Source organism: Pogoniulus pusillus, chromosome 34, assembly GCF_015220805.1.
Source record: "Pogoniulus pusillus isolate bPogPus1 chromosome 34, bPogPus1.pri, whole genome shotgun sequence".
Taxonomy (NCBI): Eukaryota; Metazoa; Chordata; class Aves; order Piciformes; family Lybiidae; genus Pogoniulus; species Pogoniulus pusillus.
In genome coordinates this window covers 10,914,445-10,937,425 of record NC_087297.1, presented here as the reverse complement: position 1 = coordinate 10,937,425, position 22,981 = coordinate 10,914,445, and the positions used below count along the sequence as shown (strand labels likewise).

Sequence of the window (22,981 nt, the reverse complement as noted above, 5' to 3'; positions counted from 1 at the left end):
TCTCCAGCCTGCCGCAGCCGTTGATCAGTCTCAGTTGCCAATTAGACTTCATTAAAAACACAGAACCCAAGAGGAGGCTTTGCCAAGACCCCTTCCTGAGTGCGTAGCCAGAATCCTTACTCCTTTGTTCGTGCCTTAGCTTCCCAAAGGGGATTGACATTTCACTTGGAGTCAGACGGACATTTCACTTGAGAAACAGGGACCTCAGACAAGATATTGAACCTCATTCAGTCAGGGTTTCAGTGGGTTTGCCACCAAACTGGGATGTAGGGTAAGGTGGAAGCAGACTTGACAATAAGCAATAGGCCCACCACAGAGTGCTTTCCACATCACTTAGGCAGAGGCAGCATTGGCCACTACTACGCTCTCCGTTTTGAGACCCTTTTTTCCCCGTTTCAGGCAGGTTCTTTTGGGAGGGTGTGGGGGGGAGGGGGAGGGCTGGCTGATTGTGCACCACTCTTTGTGCAACTTCTAAACTTCTAGTAAGGTTTTTTAGTGCATCAACTTCTATTAAGGTTCTTTAGTGCATCTTCTAAACCTCTAGTAAGGTTTTTTAGTTGCATCTTCTAAACCTCTACTAAGGTCCTTTTGGTGCATCTTCTAAACCTCTACTAAGGTTTTTTAGTTGCATCTTCTAAACCTCTAGTAAGGTTTTTTTAGTGCAACTTCTAAACCTCTAGTAAGGTTTTTTACTTGCATCTTCTAAACCTCTAGTAAGATTTTTGTAGTGCATCAACTTCTATTAAGGTTCTTCAGTGCATCTTCCAAACCTCTAGTAAGGTTTTTTAGTTGCATCTTCTAAACCTCTACTAAGGTCCTTTTGGTGCAACTTCTGAACCTCTAGTAAGGTTTTTTAGTTGCAACTTCTAAACCTCTAGTAAGGTTTTTTGGGTGCATCTTCTAAACCTCTAGTAAGGTTTTTTAGTTGCAACTTCTAAACTTCTAGTAAGGTTTTTTTAGTGCATCAACTTCTATTAAGGTTTTTTTTGTGCAACTTCTAAACCTCTAATAAGGTTTTTTAGTTGCAACTTCTCAACCTCTAGTAAGGTTTTTTTGGTGCATCTTCTAAACCTCTAGTAAGTTTTTTTAAGTGCAACTTCTAAATCTCTAGTAAGGTTCTTTTGGTGCATCTTCTAAACCTCTACTAAGGTTCTTTTGGTGCATCTTCTAAACCTCTAGTAAGGCTTTTTTGTGCATCTTTTATTGAGGTTTTTTTTGTGCATCTTCTATTGAGTTTTTTTTTGTGCATCAACTTCTAGTAATGTTTTTTTGTGCATCTTCTAAACTTCTATTAAGGTTTTTTTTTTGTGCATCAACTTCCAGTAAGGTTTTTTTGTGCAACTTCTAAACTTCCAGTAAGATTTTTTTGGTGCATCTTCTAAACTTCTAGTAAGGGTTCGGGTGGGGTTTTGTTGTTGTTGTCGTTTGTTTTGGTTTGGGGTTTTTCTTTTGTTTGCTTTTCTGTTGGTTTGGGGTTTGTTTGTTTGTTTTAACATGCATCTTTTTGTGTACTTTTTGCTTGTGCTTTATTTGAGTAGGAAATTGTGGGGTTAGAGTGACTGATTTTTGTTTTGGTTTTGTTTTAATCGTCGTTCATTTGGCAGTAGAGGTTTTTAAAAACCACATACTGACTGAACCATGAGCCAGAGCTGATTGCTTTATGAAGCTAATAATGAATGTTAAGAGTACATATTTTCAGGATCCTTTTGCCTAGTGAGCTAAACTTGTATTATAGCCAATATTTTTGAAAAGGAAAAAAAAAAAGAAGCTTGGTCAACCTCTATTGTTACACATATTAACAAGATATAGCACTTTGAAAAAAAAAAATCAAAAAACAGCAGAAAAGAAGAAAAAAAAAAGGAAAAAAAAAAGAAGTTTAAAAAAAAAAACCAAACTAAACCTTTTAAGAAAAAAATTCTTAACAGGTTTTGCCTTTTTTTTGTTTGTTTGTTTAATTATAAGAAATAAAAGACCCAACTTTTCTCCTGATCTGTTTCAAGTGCCATTAGATTACGTATAGGTAGACCTTTGGTAGAATGCTTTGTGTACAAATATCAAACCAGAATGGTAGCCATTGCCATTTTGAACAGGTACATTTTTACAGTGTTTTGGGTTTGTTGGTGTTTTGTTTTGTTTTGTTCTTATCAATTTTGCTCTATTGCACAGAACCAGTGTGTCTTTCTTAAGGGTTTTACAATGGTTGTTACTTAGGTTTACATGTTTCAAACTACACTGTCTTCTACTGCCATCATGAATACCAGGCAACAACAAACAAAATCTAACCCAGACAATTAGGAGTTTGTCCTCACCAGTTGCAGACTGTGTCCTCTGGAGTTCTGGATGGTAAACTATGGCAAAAAACCAACAAGCTTTTTAAGAGGCAGTATTTGATACCGGTTTGGTTTCTGATCGTATCCTACCATCGCTATGCTGCTGTCTGAAGTTAACTTAAGGCCTGATTCCTGCACCAGTCAAGGTGGAGGGGAGCAGGATTGCATCCTTCATTATGTCTGTCTCATACACTGGTTTAGCAGCTCACCCTGTATTCTTCTCAGGCTATAGATAAGCCTCTGAAATAAACATACTTATCTGCTATGTAGTAAACCATATAGGCTTAGCTGCCCATCCTGCATCAGTGTACAGATAAAAACCGCAGCCCCTCCTAGCATCACGCTCAGCCTCCAAGTAGTTGAAAACACGTTGGGATAGTCCCAAAGCTTTCATGCAATAAGGGTGTCTTACTTTTGTTGGAAGGCAGTGTCTTTTGATAACAGTTATCTAGCCCTGGAAGTGACACAGAACTCTTGCTAATCATATGTAAACACTTTTTTTCAGTATAAGCTTCAGTGGTACAGTTGAACTAGAGTGAATGTTTATCTCCTCAGAAACACTCCTGCAATATTGTTATATTGGATCATGCTGCTAATGTAACTTGGGATACAACTCCTCTCATGGTGCTACAAAACCTCCCTGTCTCGTTCAGATGTATTTTTTACCCATAGAAACAAATAAACAAAACGGGGGAAAAAAAATAATAAAAGGAAAAAAAGAAAAAAAAAAGAGGAAAATAAAAAAAGAAAAAGGAGGAAAAAAAAAAAAAAGGACTATACCAGACCTATAGTTGTATGATATATTTTTATACTGTGACTTCATTTGTCATTCATGAACTTTGTGCAACACCACGATGTATTCACATGCACTTGCAAAAAGAAAAAGGCAAACTATTTTGGACATGCAAATGGGAACTCTTTGGCAAGCCCAGCTCTTGTTCACAGCACACAGGCGACTGCTGGTTCCATTGGAAAGGTGGGCTTTTGAGAGGGTGTGGAGTGAAGAACATGCTGTATGCTACTAAAAAGCCTTTGAATTTACACACAAACAAAGGAGAATAATAGTGGGGGATGATGCCACACCCAAACCTGACTTGGATTGCTGAAATTCTATTTTTTAGCTAGTGGAAGCGGAGGGGGTGGGGGGGGTGGGAAATCAATTGTTTGGACTTGTATGCGAGAAAGGTTGTTAAAGAGAAAAGTTTTGAGTCAAAAGAAATAGAGAAAAACAAGCATTAAAAAACAAAAACCAAACCAGAACACAAAAACCCTGCATTCCAGACTGAATTTGTATATGTTTCTTGCATTTAAAATTTGCTATCCTGTGATATGGGAAAATTTTTTTGAGTTGCTTATCATGTATATGTACTTTAAAATGTATTCACAAACTACTGTTGTATTTGTATAAAATATAGACAAAAAAAGATGGCATATATATTTTTGTGTATAAGCTCTGTAAAATAGCAATCACATTATGAAGCTGCAGCAGAGAACTTAACATTTGAAACATTCACATCCAAAGAAACAGACTATTTATTGTCCACATACCCTGATGATAAAATATACCTTGCTGCTATTGAACAATAGTGCTGCAGCTTCTTGTGGCCTACAGTGTTATGTTTGCTGTACAAACAAATAAAAAAAATCAAACAAAAAAAAAAAAAACCAAACCTATGTGAACTCCACAAAATATATCAATAAAAGTACAGAATGGTTTTAGTTAATGAATAATGGGTGCCTGGCATTTCAATAGATACGCTTCGAGCCGCGGGGTCGGGGGTTGGCTACTGCAAGTGGCTGCAGGATGCACCCAGCCCTGCTGGCTGGAGCTGCTCAGAGCTGGCCAAGGTGGAACTTTGCTCCTTGGTGAAAGGGGGAAATGTCAGCTTTTTCACACAGCCTGCCAAAAGTGGCTGTGCTTGGTGGTGTCACCAAGGAGCGCACCTGTGGCTGTGAAAAGGCAGAGCCCAAGTGAAGGAAGCAACTTGAGTTAGCCGGCAGATTGCGCCTCGAAACGCTGTCAGGCGCTGGAAGGTGAGTTTGGGGTGTCCAGAGAGGGAATGCTGGTTTGGGAGACCTGAGTGAGTGCTTCTGCATCACCTTAGGTTAACACAGGTCCTGGCAGGACAAACCACAGAGCATGGCACCTGCTAGGCACAGATGTGGGCTGCCTTGCAGGTAGCATCACGGAATGTCAGGGGCTGGAAGGGACCTCCAAAGCTCATCCAGTCCAGCCCCCCTGACAGAGCAGGATCTCCTTTACCAGATCACACAGGAACACATCCAGGAGGGTTTTGAATATCTCCAGAGAGGGAGACTCCATGACTCCCCCCCCGCCCCGGGCAGCCTGTTCCACTGTTCCCCTCGCAGGGAAAAAAAAATGTTTAAATGAAGCTTCTATGCCTCAGCTGCCACCCATTGCCCCTTGGCCTGTCATCGGGCATCACCCAGCAGAGCCTGCCTGCAGCCTGGCACTCACCTTTCCATATCGATAACCACTGATGCGGTCACCTCTCAGTCTCCTCCAGGCTAAAGAGCCCCAGCTCCCTCGGGCTCTCCTTTAAAGAGAGATGCTCCATTCCCTTAGTCATCCCTGTGGCTCTAAATACTGCCGGAGGAGCTCTGTGGCTCTGACCCCGGAGATCTGCCTGCCCCCGATGCTGCTGGAGAAGTCTGACCAACCCATGGGGGAGGAGGTGCAGCACAACCTGCTCCCACCTGCCACAGCTGCCTCTGCTCCCTGCACACCGTTGCTGCCTAGCCTAGGCTGTTTGCCAGTGAAGAGTTCATGTTCCACAGGGTTTGGGGACAGACTTTATACCATGCTCAGCATTGTCTGTGTCCTGCTTTTGGGTTCCTCTTCCCCAGGTCTAGATTTCTTGCTGTAAGCCAGTTTGAGAGAAATGGTTATTCCAGAGAGCTGTTGGCTCTCACCTGCTCTGTACACAGACACTTTCCCTTCGTTGTGATCCCTGTGCCTTTCCTCTGAGCTCACCACCTCTGTCTCACAGGTAGTGCATTGGCCTTGTTATACTGAGAGTCAAAAGGTATGGAATACTCTGCAAGATCATTTGTTCCCTCTCTGCCCTGAGAGAAGACTGCTCCATCGTGTTGCTGTCAAAGCCTGTCTTGCCCACCATTCCTGGATGAACATCCCTTCCACACACACCCCCTGGGAACTGTAACAAAGTGAATGCATTTGCATGGATCATGCTGGTGTTACATCCTCAGATCTCAGGGTGCAGTCCCTCCAGAGCTTGGCAGATTCAGAGCCCTGGGCATCTGCCCCTCTCCCTCCCCTGCTGCCAGCCCTTGCCAGAACCGCCTAAGAAAGTACAGAGAAGAGGTTCCTCGGTTCCCTCTACACCTTGTCTGGCTGCATCTGTCTCTGCACCTTGTCTGGCTGTCCTCCAGCAGTGGAAGAGAAAGACTATTCCAGCTTCCCCCTTCGCTCTTCCTTCCCGCAGCTCAACATGCCCTAGGACAAAGAATGTTTGGGTTTTTTTTGACAGGGAGATGCCAATGTGGTGCAGAGCTGCTGCTGGACTAGCAAGGACTGAGCAGCTACGTGCTGGTGGCTTCCCCACTTTGCAAATCACAACATTGGGTTCAGGTCAGATAGGCGCCGAGTTTCCAGCATGTCAGTTGGTGCAGCTGGCACAGCAAGGGCTGGCGAGCACAAACAGGCAGTGGGCAGCACAGTGAGATAACCTCTGCTGCAAAGTGAGCGTTTGAGAAGTGCAGTGGAAGCTGCTGCTTGGCACTGTGAGCTGGAGCCTTCAGCAAGCCCACAGCAGTGGAGGTGGGGATGTGGAGAATGACAGACCCCCCTGCAGCAGCGATTTCCAGCTCCTGAGTGCTATAGCCCAGGTCATTCAACGTAAGTGACTCCTCATAAAGGTGAACATTTCTCCCCCCTGGTTTTACGAAGCTGCATTTATTTGTGGCAGTGGTGCTCTGTGTGTCCTCAAGAAATTAACATTTTCAGAGAAATAAGTGTTTATGAATAACATAATTAGCAGCTGTTTTCTTCAGTGTCTGGCCCTGTTCAACATCCTTACTGATGATCTGGACCAGGGGATTGAGTCCAGCATCAGTAAGTTTGCAGATGACACCAAGCTGGGAGCAGGTGTGGAGCTGTTGGAGGGTAGCAGAGCCCTGCAGAGGGACCTGGACATGCTGCCTGGGTGGGCAGAGGCCAATGGGATGAGACTGAACCAGGCCAAGTGCAGGGTTCTACACTTTGGGTACAACAACCCCAAGCAGCACTACAGGCTGGGGAGGGAGTGGCTGAGAGCAGCCAGGCAGAGAAGGATCTGAGGGTAGCTGAACATAAGGCAGCAGTGCCCAGGTGGGCAGCAGAGCCAATGGCATCCTGGGCTGGCTCAGGAGCAGTGTGGGCAGCAGGACAAGGGAGGTTCTTGTGCCCCTGTGCTCAGCACTGGTCAGGACACACCTTGAGTGCTGTGTCCAGTTCTGGGCTCCTCAATTCAAGAGAGATGTTGCAGTACTGGAAGGTGTCCACAGGAGGGCGACAAAGCCGCTGAGGGGCCTGGAGCAGAGCCCTGTGAGGAGAGGCTGAGGGAGCTGGGGGGGTGCAGCCTGCAGCAGAGGAGGCTCAGGGCAGAGCTCATTGCTGTGTAAAACTGCTTGAAAGGAGGCTGTAGCCAAGTGGGGGTTGGGCTCTGCTGCCAGGCAGCCAGCAACAGAACAAGGGGACAGAGTCTCAAGCTGTGCCAGGGCAGGCTCAGGCTGGATGTTAGGAGGAAGTTGTTGGCAGAGAGAGTGATTGGCATTGGAATGGGCTGCCCAGGGAGGTGGTGGAGTTGCTGTGCCTGGAGGTGTTCAAGCAAAGCCTGTATGGGGCACTTAGTGCCATGGTCTGGTTGACTGGATAGGGCTGGGTGCTAGGTTGGACTGGATGAGCTTGGAGGTCTTTTCCAACCTGCTTGATTCTGTGATTCTGTGATTCTATGATGATCATCCTACAACCTTTGTGGCATAAAAGTCCCCCCCTACAAGGCCAGTTTGCCCTAGAGGAGACTGGAGAGGCATCAGCTGAGCCCTCTGGAAGCAGGGTGGTAGTAATACATGCTGGGGCCGGGCTGGGAAACATTTCCATTGATCCTCACCAGTTTTCCCATGGCACTGATTTTCCTGCTGCACTGAGCTACTGTCTGCAGAGAGGAAGAGCAATGGTTTGGGTGTCACTGTCACAGAAACCAGTCAGATCTCTGCTTGCTGTCTGAAATAACACAGAGAACCTGGATCCTCAGTTTCCAAAGAGCAGCACGTTGCCAGGCTGGTGTGTGTGCACAGATGGATGGATGGGAGGGGAGCAATCCAACCTGGAGAAGCTGAAAACCCAAGGATTTTATTTAGTGCCAGACTTGGTGGAGTTAGATACTGGTTGGACTTTTCCAAGCAAAGCAAGTCTGTGGTGCCATGACGAGTCCAAAACTAACCCTGCAGGCTGCAAAGGTATCTCTTAGTTAACAGAGCCTGTGGGCACCCAGGCAAGGTGGAAGAGTTCCTTCCAACCCCTTGATTAATCTACAAGAGGCAGCAGTTTATCTAAGGGGCACAGAGGCTCCTGCAGGGAAGGTGTTTGTCAGCTGTCCTTGTGGAGCAGTAGATAGAATTTCAGCAGAGATGTGCTGTGGGCTGTGCCACCCAAATGAAGCTCATCTCTGGCTTCCTGCCTGTGTGTTGTGTTAGACACATGGGCAGGGGTAAATCCTGAACTCCCCCCACGAGTAGTGAGCTGGAAACCAAAAAGCAAGCCCAGGCTCGGGGTGGGGAAGGGGCATGCCATAAATGAGCAACTTCCAAGCTCTAACAGGAGTATAAAATACCAAACATTCACAGCAAATAAACACAAACTAATCTCCAAGACCCACTGCAGTCACCTAAAGCAATGAAGCTTTTCTCAGTCCTTCAGCTACAAGTCTCACATTCCACCATGACTTTCTGTCATCAGCCTCTCACACAGGAAGTTCTGCATAAGCAGAAGGTAAAGAATCTTCACTTTGAGGGCAGCAGAGCACTGGAACAGGCTGCCCAGAGAGGTTGTGGAGTTTCCTTCTCTGGAGGCTTTCAAAATCCTTCTGGACACCTACTGTAGGTGATGCTGCCCTGGTAAGAGGGGTTTGGAGGAGGTGATCTTCAGAGGTGCCTTCCAAACTCTACCAGTGGTGACCCCTTACTTTTTTTTCCACTACAAGCACAAGCCAGAAAAGAGTCTAGTTCCCATTTCAGAGTTTGGCTGTTCTGGTGAGGCAATGACACCTTGGGAAAGCAAACACAGACAGTGATGAACCCAAATGCAAAGAAGAAGTAGGTCTGCAAGAACTGTGATGCTGTTTCACTGCTGAGAGACATCATCATCATCATAAACATTTTAAAAGGTTGAGCCCTAGTTTACAAATGATAAGATGAAGTTTCAAACACGTTGCCAAACAGCAGCTGGATGCCTTTTTTCTTCCCAGTGAGGTTACTCCATGAGCTCAGGAGCAGGAAGCAAAGGCTCTCCTTACCTGAGTGCCCTCAAGGTTTAACTGAAGGCACTGGTGAGGTTTCACAGCTCGTTTCCCGGGGTCTCAGTGCCCACCACTGAGCAAAGGGGACCAGTGATAAGAACTTGGGACACTGCTGCTGTGGATCAGTAGCACAGTTTTAAAAGAGCACCTCGAGACAAGCTATCAGAATATAAAATTAGGGATAAGGGCAATAAATTCACAGCCTCCAGATGTGCTCCTCTCCTTGGCCCTTCATCCACACATTCTTCAACCTACTCTTCTCCCTCAGCCAACTTTTCCTTTGAACCCTCCCTGCCACCTTAACCTGGTGAAAACAGGTTGAAGCACTGCCATGAGGTGGTTGGAACTCACAGCAGAGAGATCTCCCTGCTGCTTTTATATACTCATTGGTACAGAGCTCCACACAAGAATTAGAGCTCTAATAGCACTCAGAAAATAGGCACTAAAACACAGCTTCCTCTGCCTCCTGCACCCTTACATGTCCATCACAACTAGCCTGCTTAGAAAACAGTGACTGCAGAGACTGGCAGCGAAGACTTTAGCCTGCAAGCACAAAACCAGAGAGTAAACCACCTGCTGTCTCCGTGGCTTACTTCACTGCATATTTAAAAGGACACTAAAGCTCCTTTGGTCTCCCCCCACCTCAGAGCACCCCTGCAGCACTGCTGCAGCCTCCAGCCAGGTATCTCCAGCAAGTCTGCATCAGAGCAGTTCAGGGGCCAAGAGACCCTTCTGAGAGGGTCAAAGAAAGAGGAGCCTTGTGTTGTCCCCCACCCAGGGCCATTGAGAGGCTCTCTGGCATCCCTAACTCCTTGCACTTTCACTCCTTACCAGCTCCTATGATGCACACCAGCACCTATTGATCTTGTTCTTCTCAAGCCTATCTGTTCCCTACTGGCAGCCAATAACCCAAATTCCCCTCATTTCTGGGCCAGGTTTGCTCCCTGGTGAGCAGTATGACAAATGTCTCCTAACAATCCTAAGTCTCAGTACCTGAGATCTCCATCACTGATTCACTGAAGTGATGCCTTTTAGGCCCCCTGGCTGAATTCAGGCTTGGTCAGGAGATCACACCTGGCCTGGAGCCTCCAGAACCTCTCAGGCAACCTGTTAGAGTGTCTCACCATCCTTGTAGTAAAGAATTTCTTTCTACTGTCCAGCCCAAACCTACCCTGCTCTAGTTTAAAACTGTTGCTCCTCGTCCTATCGCCACCTGCCCTTACAAAAAGTCTCTCTCCATTTGCCTTGGCTTTCTAGAGTTTCACTTCAGGATTGGGGAAGAATGCTTGCAGGTGAGCCTGGCTGAGTTCAGCTGCTTGTGACAGATGCAGTTCATTTGGGGGTGGGAGGGGAGAGTGGTGAAGAGGGGATAAAAGGCTTTGGAAGCCCCTCTGGAGTCCTTTCTGTCAGGGTAATTTTCCAGTCTTCTGTCTCAGTGCCTCTTTTTTTTCTCCACCTTATTATGCCCTCTCCTCTCCCTCTTAATTGCTTTCTTCCTTTGGCGTTTTCCCCATCTCTGGATCTCAGACCCTGCAGCAGCCCCTTAATTATCCCTGGCAAGGACAGCAAGAGCTTCTTGGGGGGAGCTCCTTCAGGCAGGACTCGCCGCTTGCCTCCACGCCTGGCCTGGTGCTCCATCGACTGGGACCAGCTCTGCCTCCTGCAGCCCCTGGGCTCTGGAGGCTTCGGGTCTGTCTACAAAGCCACCTACCGCGGTGCAACCGTGGCCGTGAAGCAGGTGAAGAAGAGCAGCAAGAACCGCCTGGCGTCGCGCCAGAGCTTCTGGGCCGAGCTGAACGTCGCCCGGCTGCGGCACGCCAACGTGGTGCGCGTGGTGGCGGCCAGCACGTGTGCCCCCGCCAGCCAGGACAGCCTGGGCACCGTCATCATGGAGTACGTGGGCAGCATCACCCTGCACCACGTCATCTACGGCACCGGCGACGCGTGGAGGCAGGGCGAGGGCGGCGAAGGAGGCTGCGGCAGGAAGGGCCTCAGCATGGAGGAGGCTGTGTGCTACTCGTGCGACATCGCGACCGGCTTGGCCTTCCTCCACTCGCAGAGCATTGTGCACCTGGACCTGAAGCCCGCCAACGTCTTCATCACCGAGCAGGGACGCTGCAAGATCGGAGACTTTGGCTGCTCCCAGAAACTGGAGGAGGGCCTGGCCCAGAGCCCCCACGTTTGCCAGCAAGGGGGCACGTACACGCACCGCGCCCCCGAGCTCCTCAAAGGGGAGAGGGTGACCACCAAAGCGGACATCTACTCCTTTGCCATCACCCTCTGGCAGCTGGTCATGCGGGAGCAGCCCTACCTGGGCGAGCGGCAGTACGTGCTCTACGCCGTGGTGGCCTACAACCTGCGTCCCTCCCTGGCTGCTGCCGTCTTCCACCAGTCACCCGTGGGACAGACGCTCCAGAGCATCATCAGCTGCTGCTGGAAGGCCAACGTCGAGGAGCGCCTGAGCGCAGCCCAGCTGCTTCCCAGCCTCAGGGCTCTCAGGGGGAGCCTGTAGGAGAGCTCAGGGCTGTCTTTCAGTGCTGACTTTTCTTTCCTTTCCCTCTGTCTTTCCTCGAGCAGAATGAGTCTGCTCCTTGTGTGGTCGAAAGGCTGTGTTGCTGGGTTTTATACTGCAAAAGAAGAAGCTGTTTTGATATGAGAAGAATATAAATAAAGAGATTTAACAAAACTGTGGGGTTTTTACCGCGGCAGGGGATAGACACAAGGCTCAGAGAGGACTTTCTGGCTGCGATCTGTCGTGTGCTGCTTTGCTTGGGGAGAAACTGGGGAGTGTGATGTGCAGGGAAATGGTTGTCTTCAAGCGAAGCACAAAAAAGAAGGGCTGCTTTTGGAGGGTTCTTTGTGCACAGCAACTTCTGGTGTTTGCCAACTGTCAGCTAGGAGTAGCCCTTCACAGCAGTCAGGTTTGTGCATCTGAGCTTTTCCTCTTTGTTTGCTAAGGGATGAGTATGCATCAGCAATCAACGCAGGGAGAAAAGGGACAGTGTCAGTGGGGCTTTTTCTCTTGTTCTTGAGTCTGTTTCCTTTCGGTAAGTGTGGCACTTCTCAACTGGGAGCTACCCAATCTCCCCACTGAGATACGTCAGCCTTTCTGCTGCTCTGAGGCTGCTAAGGGCAAGAGGATGCATGAACAATCTGTGTCTTCAGAAGACCTTTGTGCTACCAGGTGTGTTGCTTGCAACTTGCTGCTTGGGCTGTTGTGTGTTTTAATAGCTGAAGAGCATCTTGTGTGGACTAGAAAGCTCCCAGGTTTTGGATGGGGAGTTGAAAAATAATTGGGGAAAGATGAAGAGAGAAATCAGTATAAAAATGTCCCAAACCAGGGTGAGTGTGGGGGGGCTCAGCCTTTTGCAGTGTGTGAGGTTCAGCCTTTTGTAATGTGGGGTTCAGTATCAGGCAAGATGCTGGAAGTACTGAAATTTACTCAAAGCAGTGATAAGGATCCTCTGCTGCTGCTCAAACCTCACACTATTGCACTAACCTCTGTGCTGCTCCTGTCTTACCTGTTCTGTTTCCTGATCTGGTTGTAACGTGTCTGGGAGTGGAAGCGCTGCAGGCAACGCTGAAGACAGAGCTCTGATCCCTGATTTATCAACACTGATAACTGCAGATCTGTCGAGATAGCAGCCCTTATCTGGCGCTGGCGCTACAAGGATCTGACTGCTGTAGCTGGTAATGCCATGCTGCTCAAAGGCTCAGGTTCTTTTTGAGGCAAAAGTGGTGATGTTTCAGTTAAATTTAGTTTTCTTCTTTCCCCTTCCTCCCCTTTGCTTCTATTTGGGGGGGAGAATCTCAAAGGATTTGAGTCAGTTTCCTGATTTCTGACACATCTGCTCTTAGCCCCATGAAATCCTGGAAATGAGCAACTGTGTGAATTTGAGATGATTCTGTAGGTCTTCATGGCATTTGGGCTGGTCATTGAAAGGAATAGTTTATAAAGCATATCTAAGCTTAACTGTTTCTTGCTCTTCTGGCCCCCTGAAGTGGAACTGTAGCATGCCAGCTGGAATCAGAAACCCAAGGTAGATTCTGGAGTGGGTTTCCTGTGTTCTCTGTCAAAATAATTATCCTATAGAAACAGGAGTTGTGTGGTTTGGGTTTGGATTGGTTTTCTCACGTTGCATAACTTCTTTTAATAAACAAGAAATTATCTTCTAGAAGTTATCATAATAAAGCCAGGTGCCTTGTAAAATGATTAGCTGAGGGCATGTTAAGATATACTGGCTGATAAAGCCATTGGCATGCCTCACCTTAACATAAAAATGTTTCTCCAGCCCTCAAAAGAATGATTAAAAAAATGGAATTAGTAGTTCCTAGATGCTGCTGTGTTTGTATTTAGTTTGCCAGACTAGGGAGGCTGCTGCTGAAAACTGCCAGAAACTTGCTGGTTTGTGCTTAAGGATACTTTAGCATCAGTAAGTGCTACTTGAGTCTCTGTGCAAAATCAAGCACCCTTCAAAGTCTCTGTTTATACTTGACAGAAGAATACTGGATGGCCAAGACCTACTTGTGAAGCTTAATCAGCTCTGCAGATGTCTCTGTCAACTTTACTGGAATCTCTTTGGAGAGGAGGTGAGATCTCTGCACAGCACCTAAGGTGCAGGCTCCTCATCATCTGCTGCCGTAGTGGTGGCCTCTAGGTTTTTTTCCCCAAGATTTTACTTGCTGCCTTTTGGATTTTGAGTTAATTCTGCCCAAGAAACATCTCAGGATGATAGCTCAGAGTCCCCAGCTCTGTGTGATGATTTTGCTTGTTTGCCTTGCCTTACCTCAACCCACCCTGAATTTCCTTCTGCCGGTTTGCAGCTGGCCCTTAGCCCCAACCTCTTAAATGCCCCCATCAGCAAACTAACTTCTCTTATGGCTCGACTTCCTGCTCTTGATGGATGTGCTGAGCAGTACAAGACCCTCTGAAATGCCAGTGGGCACTTTTCTAGTTGAGAGGGGTGATTGCATTTGCCTTTAGAGGGTACCTGGGATAGTAGGGGAATTCATAACCTAACAAATATCCTACTGCATACAAGCCAGGGTACAAAGAGCAAAGCAGGCTGTAAACTGGCCCTGTAAATGTCCAGCTCTTAAGTTACTCCAACCCCAAAAGGGCAGAAGTAAATGCAGTTTCATTTGCAAGGCATGGCTTATTCTCAGCCACTCACTTCAAAAATGGTGAAAGGGTTTTTATTCAATGCCTGCCATTCTGTGAGCTCAGATATGGCACAAGTGAAGCTGGCCCAAGAGACACAAAGTTTAGGTCACTTTTCAGTGGCGCCCAGTGACAGGAGAAGAGACAATGGGCACAGATTGGAACCCAGAAGGTTCCACCTAAATGTAAGGAGAAACTTCTTTGCTGTGAGGGTGCTGGAATCCTGGACCAGGCTACCCAGAGAGGTTGTGCAGTTTCCATCTCTGGAGGCATTCAAAATTGACCTGGATGTGGTCCTGTGGTCGTAGGTGAGCCTGCTTTAGCAGGGCTAGGGGTTTGACTTGCTCAACAGACTTTGCTGTGCTCTCCTGTGAGCGCTCTTAAGCAAACCTGCTGGGTCTTCTATGAACTCACACTGCTGACTCCTGCCCCCCTGCTGCAACCTCCTAATTTCTATGTTGTAAGCTGCAGCTGCCACTTTGCCAAGTTAGCTTTTTAGAGAAGTCAGCAAGCCCTTTGAAACCAAAACTTCTTACTATGTGTGATGCCTCTTGGATCGCTTTCATGCGACGTCGTGGATCTGCCCAGCTGCTCTGAACAATCACAGTGCCATGATTGCTTTGGTGGCTAATACCTCCTGCTTCTGAAGAACATCTTTAACACACTGCTATCTCCTTTAGTTCCAGGCCGTAAGCTTTATGTTATGATTCCTGTTTCTGCCAGGTTTTGAGTCATTTAACTCTGCTAGTTCACAGAGGGTCAGCTCGCAACAGAAGCATTACTGACCTGGCTTTAGTCTTTTCTTTCCAGACTCCAGGGTGGGGAAGGGCATCTCTTTGCACATCCCACAGAACTCAAGCTGACCTCTGAACGTAATTGAGCTAAAACTGAGCTGCAACTGATACCCTGCCCTAACAGTCTTGTACCATCAAGGCAGTGATTTGCCCTTGCTTTAAATCTCATCACCTGTGCAAGGCACTCGCTAAATTTTGTGCTGGCAAATGTCTGTTATCTTAAATCAGTCTGAGAATACCATGAGGAGAAAATGAACTGTGAAGGGGTGAGGGGGAAAAAAGCCTTTAAAGCCCAAAACATGCTGCAGTGATGTGTTCTGTATCAAGAGTTGTCTTTCCTCTAGTCATCAGGCAGTGTGAGGTCAGTATCATTCCTTAAATTATCCCTGCTCCATGGTGGAGAGGCAGCACAAGCACCGTGAAACAATTCCCTCCTACTCTGTCTCGACGAAGAATTAGATTAGATTTAACTGCTGTTTGGAGGAGGAAGGTGTGACCAGTGACTTCATAACTGGGCTCTAGAACAGCAGACAGAGCCTCCTGGGCAAAAATTGTGCGGGCTACATATATTAGCAAATGTAATTGCTGTAAAATCAGTCATTTTCCTCTTCAAGGAGGGATCCAACCATGCAAACACTGCTGCTGGTGGCTTCCCACAAGGTCTCTGCAGGAAGCTGACACAAAGAGAAAGGACAACTCTGAAGTCTTTATTAGCATAGTACTGCAAGTTCCCATCCACCAGCACGTGCTGCTAGCTCCTGAACACTGAGCAGAAAGCAGGTGTAGAGAAGCCAGCCAGGTAAGAGCAGCAAACCAGCCTGCATCTTTCCAGAGGGGCTGGTGAGATGCTGGAACAGGCTGCCCAGGGGGGTTGTGGATGCCCCCTCCCTGGCGATGCTCAAGGCCAGGCTGGATGAGACCCTGAGCAGCCTGGGCTAGCAGGAGGTGTTCCTGCCAACAACAGGGAGGTTTGGAGCTGGATGATCTTTAAGGTCCTTTCCAACCCAAACCATACTATGAATCCTGGATGCCATTTCAAGTTCTGTTCTTAAACCACTTCTCTGTGTTCAGTCAGCAGGACTGGGGGTGACTGTACCCCTGTACTCCACACCAGCAAGGCTGCACCTTGCATACTGTGTTCGCTTTTGAGCCCCAAGCTACAAGGACATTAAGATGCTGGAGAACATCCAGAGAGGGGCAACAGAACTGGCTGAAGGGAAGCAAAAGCCCTGCATTTGTAATGGGTGTTTACTTGTGTGAATAGCATGAAGGAGTATCTTGTTTTTAAACAGGGTATTTCAGAGAAAGCAGAGAAAGTGCAGACAGATTTCTGTGCTACAGCTGTGGGGAAAACCAACATGTATCAGAATGATTCTGACAAAAGCTAAGGAAAGCCTTAAACATAGGAACAGAAACAAGGCGGTTTTTAAATCAGCAGCTCCAGATAGCTCACATCCAAGAATTTTAAGAGCTGGCAAAGGAGACCTGTGTGCTGTTAATGTGGATTTTCCATAAGCTCTGAGAAATCTGGGGAAGCTCGGGGAAAAAATAACAACCCAAACCAACCTCAAAGAAAGGCTGAGGTGGTGCCAAAACCAGAGATAAAAATAAGAAAGGAACAAATTACTGTCAACTTGGTGTTAATCCTAAAGAGAAAATAAAACAAAGCAACCCCAAAGCACAACAACAAAACCAGAAATGAAACCAAACCAAACAAGAAGACCCAAACCCAAACCAACAATTTGATATATGCATGAGAAATAACTGAGGACATTCTACTTAAATTACAGTTTAAATGAATGGAAAAATCTCTTTTCACAGATTTTATTGTCTGATGCAATTACAGCACACGTTTGGTAGCAAAGTGTTGATGTAAGACACTTGTACATTTGAATTATTCAGTAGGAAACAGAAACTGGCAGAGCTGTGCACATACTGTTCATAGTAAGTAAATTAAAGCTAAAGCTACAGGTCTGTCATCGAGGAGGACTCAAAACGTTTCTAACTGAATCCCTGAGGAATTTGTTCTTGGCAGAAAGCTACTCAGTATTTATCTGGAAATAAAGTTTACTGAGAACACTCACAAAAGCTCCAAGTCACTATTGTATCAAGCCTGCTGATTGGGAACCATCTGGATTACTGGGAAATTGTTTCAGCATGATCAGCGTGAGGTCATGTATTTAAGAGGGAGGAACATAAAACGCTTATAGATGGAAAGCTTCCTCAGGAAGTAGTTGGAATAGCGGATAAGAGAGTAAACATGGGTTCTTTATGCATAAGTGAGTTCAGACTTGTTAATATCACTTAAAGGGCTCAGAAAACAAGCCACCAGAACTCAGTGTTGCTTCCATTGTAGGGAGGAAGAGGCCAGGGAAACAAAGGCCATCATCAAAACACCTTTTTTTGTGCAGTTACAAATCTCCATTGCTGCATTTCAGGAAGCTTCAAGGTGATGACAACTTCTGTATCCATGTTTATTGGAACTGCTTTATCACAGCAGCTAATCCAACCGAGTTATTAGCCAAACCAGAGATTTCAGAGAGCGGGTACAAGTGATCCAAGTGCAAAACAAGTCTAACACCGAGCATCACAATGCCACAGCTGGCACACAGAAGGTAACTTCATCGCATGTGGTTTATGGACTGTATGAGCATAAAACATTTGTTAAGGGGAGGAAAAAAAGTATTAAGTGCGGTGTGATGACCCAAAGTAAGTTCATATTAAGCCACGAAGCAGGCTTGAATAACTGCAGTAATTACTAGGCTTCTAAAGCTGGCAGTACCTTTGCTAAGGTTATAGAGGTCTATGATCACTAAACGACCTCCCCAAATTAAAACATTGTTTTTAAAGGATAGAGTGACCTTACTTTAGGCCACCACTCCATCCGTGTACCATAGAATGGTTTAGGTTGGAAGGGAGCTCAAAGACCATCCAGTTCCACCCCCCTGCCATAGGCAGGGACACCTCCCACTAGAACCATCTTTTTCTCCGGTCTGATAAACCGAGTTGGAAGTAGAAACAGGCATATTCTCAGCAAAATGCTTGGTTTGGGGTAGAATTTTCACTGTCCAGGCCAAATCAATGGCTTCTCTCACTAAAATATATATATAAATCCCTCCACTGCCCAAAGTGAATAAATACAGGGACTTCACTAAATACAATGAAGCTCCGAAGTTTAAGAATGAGGGAAACCAGCGGCTTCAAGCCTCTGCTCTCAGGCCTCCGCTCTCAAGAACAGCTGAAAAAGACAGAAAGAAAAGGTTACACGGCAGGTCCTGGCAGAGCCTCGCCGCTGTTTCAACTCCCGCAGCTTTGCCCAGCGCAAAGCCGAAGTCCGCAGGTAAAGGCAACGAGGAGCGCAAGGTGCCCGGGGGTGCCAAGCGTGACTCTGCGAGCCCCGCCGCTGCCAGGCCCGGCGCAGGAGGGCCGGTACCCCCACGGGCCGCCCGTCCGCGGTGCCCGGTCTGCTCGGCACGCCTACAGCAGGCCCCGGAGCTCAGCCCCGCTGCCGCTCGCCGCTGCTCCCCAGCGCGGCTGGGCGAGCGGAGCCGCTCCCGGTCCTCTCTACCCCTTTGACGCGCCGCTAACCCCCGCAGCTCAGGCTGCCGAGGCTCCGGCAGCTACCTACCCGGCTTCCCGCTCCGCGGGGCGGCTTCCGGGCCCCGGCGGGTGAAAGGTCCCGCAGCGCCCGGATGGAGGCGGTGCCGCCCGCTATAAAAGGGCCCCGCCGCCGCTCCCCCTCCTCTGTCCGCGCCGCCGCCGCCGCCTCCTGGCTCACCGCTGTTCGCTGGGCCCCTCGCGCCCCTCGCCCGGGAATAAGTCGGTCAGGAAGGCGCCGCTGCCGCCATGGTGAGGCGGGAGGCAGCGGGGAGCGAGAAGGCCGGTGGGGGAGAGAGCAGGCCGCCGGCAGTCGGCAGCGCCGCGTGGCTGCCAGGCCCTGGCGGCCGCATGTGCCCTGCTGGTGCCGGGTCTCGGCCCCGGGACAGGGCTGTGTGTGCCGGGGGTGTGCGTGGGGGAGCCCCCGCTGCAGGCCCCGGGGCCGTGTGCCGGCTCCGCTCGCGGAGCGGCCCGCAGGCAGCGCGGTCCGTCAGGCCCGGCCGCGGCGGCTCCTCGCTGAGCCGGCCCGGGGCCGGTGTGAGTGGCGGCGGCAAGGCCTCGAGTGTGTGCCCTCAAAACCCGGCTCTTAGTAGAGGAATGTGGCAGTTTAAGTGACAGGTAGTGTCTCGGTAGGGTGGGGAAGCGCCGTGTTTCATCCACGAGTTTTCACGACCTTTCTTCCTGTGTGTTCTTACTTCTATTTGCTTTAATCAACTCCCTCGGCCCACGTTAATGCCCAGTTATGTGCAAGCGTCTAACTGCATAAGCTCTACGAACCAGTTTGGAGCCCTTAAATCAGTTTGGTCCCTGTGGCCGAATTAGCCCTTCTGGCCAGACGTCCCTTTTTGATCTCTCTACTGGTTTGTTGCTACCTTTGATACTTAGTTCGTGTAAGAGAGAAGGAAATCTGCAAGGTGTTCTGTTTTGAGCACAGGAAGGATTGGTGACTGGACTGCCTGCTGCACATAGGCAATGCAGGAGGGATTCTCCTACAGCTTCCCCTTGTTAAGATGCAGTTAGGCACTGAAAAATTGCTGTTCCTCAGTGCTCTTCAAACTTTGGGTTCCCTTTTAGTTCTCACTGTATCTTCCATGACACTGTGCCCTTTGGGTATGGCGTTAACTTGCATCTGACTTATTAACGTTGCAATCTCGCATCTGATTTATGCTTTCCAAAAGAATCTGTTGTAAGAAGCTGTGGGGCAGCGTTAGTTGGCATTGACTGCAGTGTCTGATGCTTGTGACTTCAATGTTTTCAGGCGTTTAAAGATACTGGCAAAGCCCCTGTGGAACAAGAGGTGGCCATCCATCGCATTAGGATTACTCTGACAAGTCGCAATGTAAAATCACTTGAGAAGGGTGAGTGATGACTTGGGGTTGTTTTTATTTAACTGGGCTAGCTTGTTATGTAATGGGTGATGTCTGTGATAGAGTGTATTGGACCTGGGTGTTTGCCTGTCTTTATGTGACCTGGCTAACAAAATCAACCCAAAGTGCTGACAAGTAGATTCTAATTCAGCTTTTAATGCAAGCTAATGTTCAGGGCGTTTCATTGTGCTGAAACATTTGTGTCATAATGACTAGCCTGAGTGCAGCTTCCTTGACAGGGCTCTGAGCAGCCTCATCTAGTTGAAGATGTCCCTGCTTACTGCAGCAGTGTTGGATTAGTTCTTTACTGTGAGGGTGGTGAGACATTGGAACAGGATGCCCAGAGAAGCTGTAGATGCTTCATGCCTGGAAGTGTTTTAAGACCAGGCTGGATGAGACTTTGACCTGGCCTAGTAGGAGATGTCTCTGCCCATGACAAGGGGATTGGAACTAGATGATAAGCTTTAAGATCCTTTCCAACTCAAGCCATTGTGTGATTCTATGATGAACTGTAAAGGTCTCTCCCAACCCAAAGCACTCAATGATTCTTCCCTTAAGTCCTTGTGGGGGGTTTTAGTTGTCATTATTTGAATGTATAAGAACTGAGAGGCACCAATCTCTTGGTTAATGTTTCATCCCTCTTGTTAAGAAGACTTTAGTTTAGAAGTGTAACATCCTGTAGGAAATTGTTTAGTCTTCTTTAGGAACTATAATGTAAATGTTGTAGAATCACTGCTTGATGCAAGAGCTTCAGGCTGGTAACAGCTTAAATACAGCTTAAACTTGTAGTGATGGCTTCTGCCCACTGTTGTAACATGATTTTGCTCGCTGTGCCATAATTCTTCCACTTTGTGGTTGGCAATGAGGATAACACTGACAATGAATGGCAGTGATCACTTCATACGCTATTCTGAGCCAACAGTGTCTTTGAAATCATCACTTAAGAAAACAGATGAACAAAAAATGACTTCATAATCCTGAGCTATTTTTATATATAATTTTTTTTTCAGTCTGTGCTGACTTGATCAGAGGTGCTAAGGAAAAAAATCTGAAGGTGAAAGGACCTGTTCGCATGCCCACCAAGGTACTTAGCACTGTGTTCCTGCCTTAAGTTTGGGGGTTTTCCTGCAAATGTGCCCTTGAAGTATCTTTTTAAATAAAAACGTTGCCTGCTGCTGAAGGAAGGGATTCTGTCCCTCTGCTCTGGGGAGACATCAACTAACAGTGCTCTGGAGCTCCTAGCGTAAGGACTTAGACTTCTTCGCGCAGGTCCAAAGGATGCCATAAAGATGATAAAAGGGCTGGAACACCTCTGCTGTGAAAGAAAGGCTGACAGAGTTAGGATTGTTCAGCCTGGAGAAGGCTCTGGGGAGATCTTTCAATGCTTACATGAGGCCTATAGGAAAGTTGGGGAGGAGGCTTCATCAGGCAGTGCAGTGATAAGACAAAGGGTAATGGCTTTAAACTGAAAGAAGAGACTTAGAATGAATAGAGGGGAAAAATGTTTGCCATAAGGGTGGTGAAACACTGAAACATGTTGCTCAGAAGTTGTGGATATCCCTCTGGAAGTGTTGAGGACCAGGTTGGATGTGGCCTAGAGCAAGCTGGTTTAGCAAAATATGTTCTGCCTATGAGACAGGGAGGCTGGAGCTATAGCATCTCTGGGCCAGGTTGGATGGGGCTTTGAGCAAGCTGGTCTAGTGAAAGATATTCTGCCTGTGGGACAGGGAGGCTGGAGCTAGAGCATCTCTAAAGTCTCTTCCAGCCCAATCCATACTATGATTCTTTGAAAAGCAGTACTGCTGAAGAGAAGGTGACCTGGTGTAAACAGAATAAGACTTCAAGACGTTTTGATAGTGCAAAACATCTTGAACATGGAAGGAGCTTTTCTCTCCTTCACTTCTAAGTTTCTAGATCTAATTTATTTTCACTGGTGATTTTTTAATTGAATGGAATGTAGGGGAGGAGTGCTAACATCAGTGCAGTATAACCTCAGTAACTGTAAAATTACATAGATGCCATGTAGTGCTTTTGATTGTTAAGTCCTGTGTTTGCATCATCTCACTGCCCCACGTTCATGATTTGTCTGCAGACTCTGCGAATCACTACCAGGAAGACTCCCTGTGGTGAAGGTTCCAAGACCTGGGATCGGTTCCAGATGCGGATCCATAAGCGGCTGATCGACTTACACAGCCCTTCTGAGATTGTGAAGCAGATCACTTCCATCAGCATTGAGCCAGGTGTAGAAGTTGAAGTTACGATTGCTGATGCCTAAGTGATGGTCACTGCTGAATAAAACTGATTTACAAATTTTCATCCCTGCTTATTTTCATGTCCTTGCTGAGTCTGTCTGGTTATCCCCCCGATCCTTCACATCAAGAACAGCAGAGAGGGTCGTGTGATATTTAAGGAAGAATATGCCTATTGTAAACAGGAAGATGAAATTTGGGCATTGCAGTTTCACTGGAGGTTGGTGACTCTGTGCAGCACTTACATCCCTTCTGGAGAGAAGTATTTTTAATAATTTAACTTGGCAGTAGCATTAAAATCAGTCTGTAGGTACATTACCAAGGGTTTGATTCTGGTTTTGCTCTGCAAGCCTGAACCAGCACTTGGCTTTTTTATTCCTCGTGCTTTTCACAGTCTATGGATCCTGAGGATGCTACTTATACACCACAGATTACAAAGTTTTCTATGATGACTTTAGACTTGGATGTAGAGTAACAAAACTAACCTGTGTAATTCTCTAGCTGTGTTTCTAGGTTTAGATTTCTGTAGGTTTGAATATTAAAGGAAGTACTGAAGTTAAATCTGTCTGTAGCAGTAAACTCAACATTTTCATTGCTGGTGCACAGGTCTCTCAGCCTCAGTGGTGGGGTAATTTTTCTTCTGCAAACTAATCCCTAAAGGAACTCTAAGTCTTAAATCTACAAGAGAAAGTCCCAAGTGGAGTTAAAAAAAAACAAAACCAAAACAACACCCAAACTGGCTTCACTTCATCTTTTTTAAGATCAGGTTGCTGCTTCTGCATTAAGCACGGGAGAGGAATTCCAATGAAACAACCAGAGGTGTGGAGCTTGAGGTTCCCTCTACATCTGCCAAGACCTAAAAACCAGCAGCAATAGTTGTATCTTCTTAAGGGATTAAGGTGTCCCATCTAGATGGCTAATTGTCTTAATTTCATTAAATGTAA

General features: G+C 47.2%; 2 protein-coding genes, 1 long non-coding RNA gene and 1 other non-coding gene across 4 annotated transcripts; 3 read left to right on the top strand and 1 right to left on the bottom strand.

The window, feature by feature from the left end:
* Positions 1 to 10,282: 10,282 nt before the first annotated feature.
* On the top strand, positions 10,283 to 11,555 carry MOS (MOS proto-oncogene, serine/threonine kinase). Its single transcript, XM_064170602.1, has one exon. The coding sequence runs from the start codon at positions 10,332 to 10,334 to the stop codon at positions 11,379 to 11,381; it is 1,050 nt and encodes a 349-aa protein (XP_064026672.1). The 5' UTR covers positions 10,283 to 10,331; the 3' UTR covers positions 11,382 to 11,555.
* Positions 11,556 to 16,632: 5,077 nt separating this feature from the next.
* LOC135189853 (uncharacterized) lies at positions 16,633 to 18,547 on the bottom strand. Its single transcript, XR_010308332.1, has 2 exons — positions 18,453 to 18,547; positions 16,633 to 18,062 (listed from the first exon to the last, which is right to left on the bottom strand). It is a non-coding gene; the product is annotated as an uncharacterized LOC135189853 (long non-coding RNA).
* A 19-nt stretch (positions 18,548 to 18,566) lies between these two features.
* Positions 18,567 to 22,104, top strand: RPS20 (ribosomal protein S20). Its single transcript, XM_064170601.1, has 4 exons — positions 18,567 to 18,673; positions 19,680 to 19,779; positions 20,799 to 20,872; positions 21,881 to 22,104. Exons 1-4 carry the CDS (start codon positions 18,671 to 18,673, stop codon positions 22,061 to 22,063), a joined length of 360 nt encoding a protein of 119 aa, XP_064026671.1. The 5' UTR covers positions 18,567 to 18,670; the 3' UTR covers positions 22,064 to 22,104.
* On the top strand, positions 20,645 to 20,709 carry LOC135189973 (small nucleolar RNA U54). Its single transcript, XR_010308409.1, has one exon. It is a non-coding gene; the product is annotated as a small nucleolar RNA U54 (small nucleolar RNA).
* Positions 22,105 to 22,981: the final 877 nt, after the last annotated feature.

Coding starts and splice junctions, on each gene's coding strand:
- MOS (XM_064170602.1), top strand. CDS start 10,332: ATGCCCTCTCCTCTCCCTCTTAATTGCTTTCTTCCTTTGGCGTTTTCC.
- RPS20 (XM_064170601.1), top strand. Junction 19,780..20,798: donor TGTAAAATCACTTGAGAAGG/GTGAGTGATGAC, acceptor TTTTTTTTTCAG/TCTGTGCTGACTTGATCAGA. Junction 20,873..21,880: donor CTGTTCGCATGCCCACCAAG/GTACTTAGCACT, acceptor ATTTGTCTGCAG/ACTCTGCGAATCACTACCAG.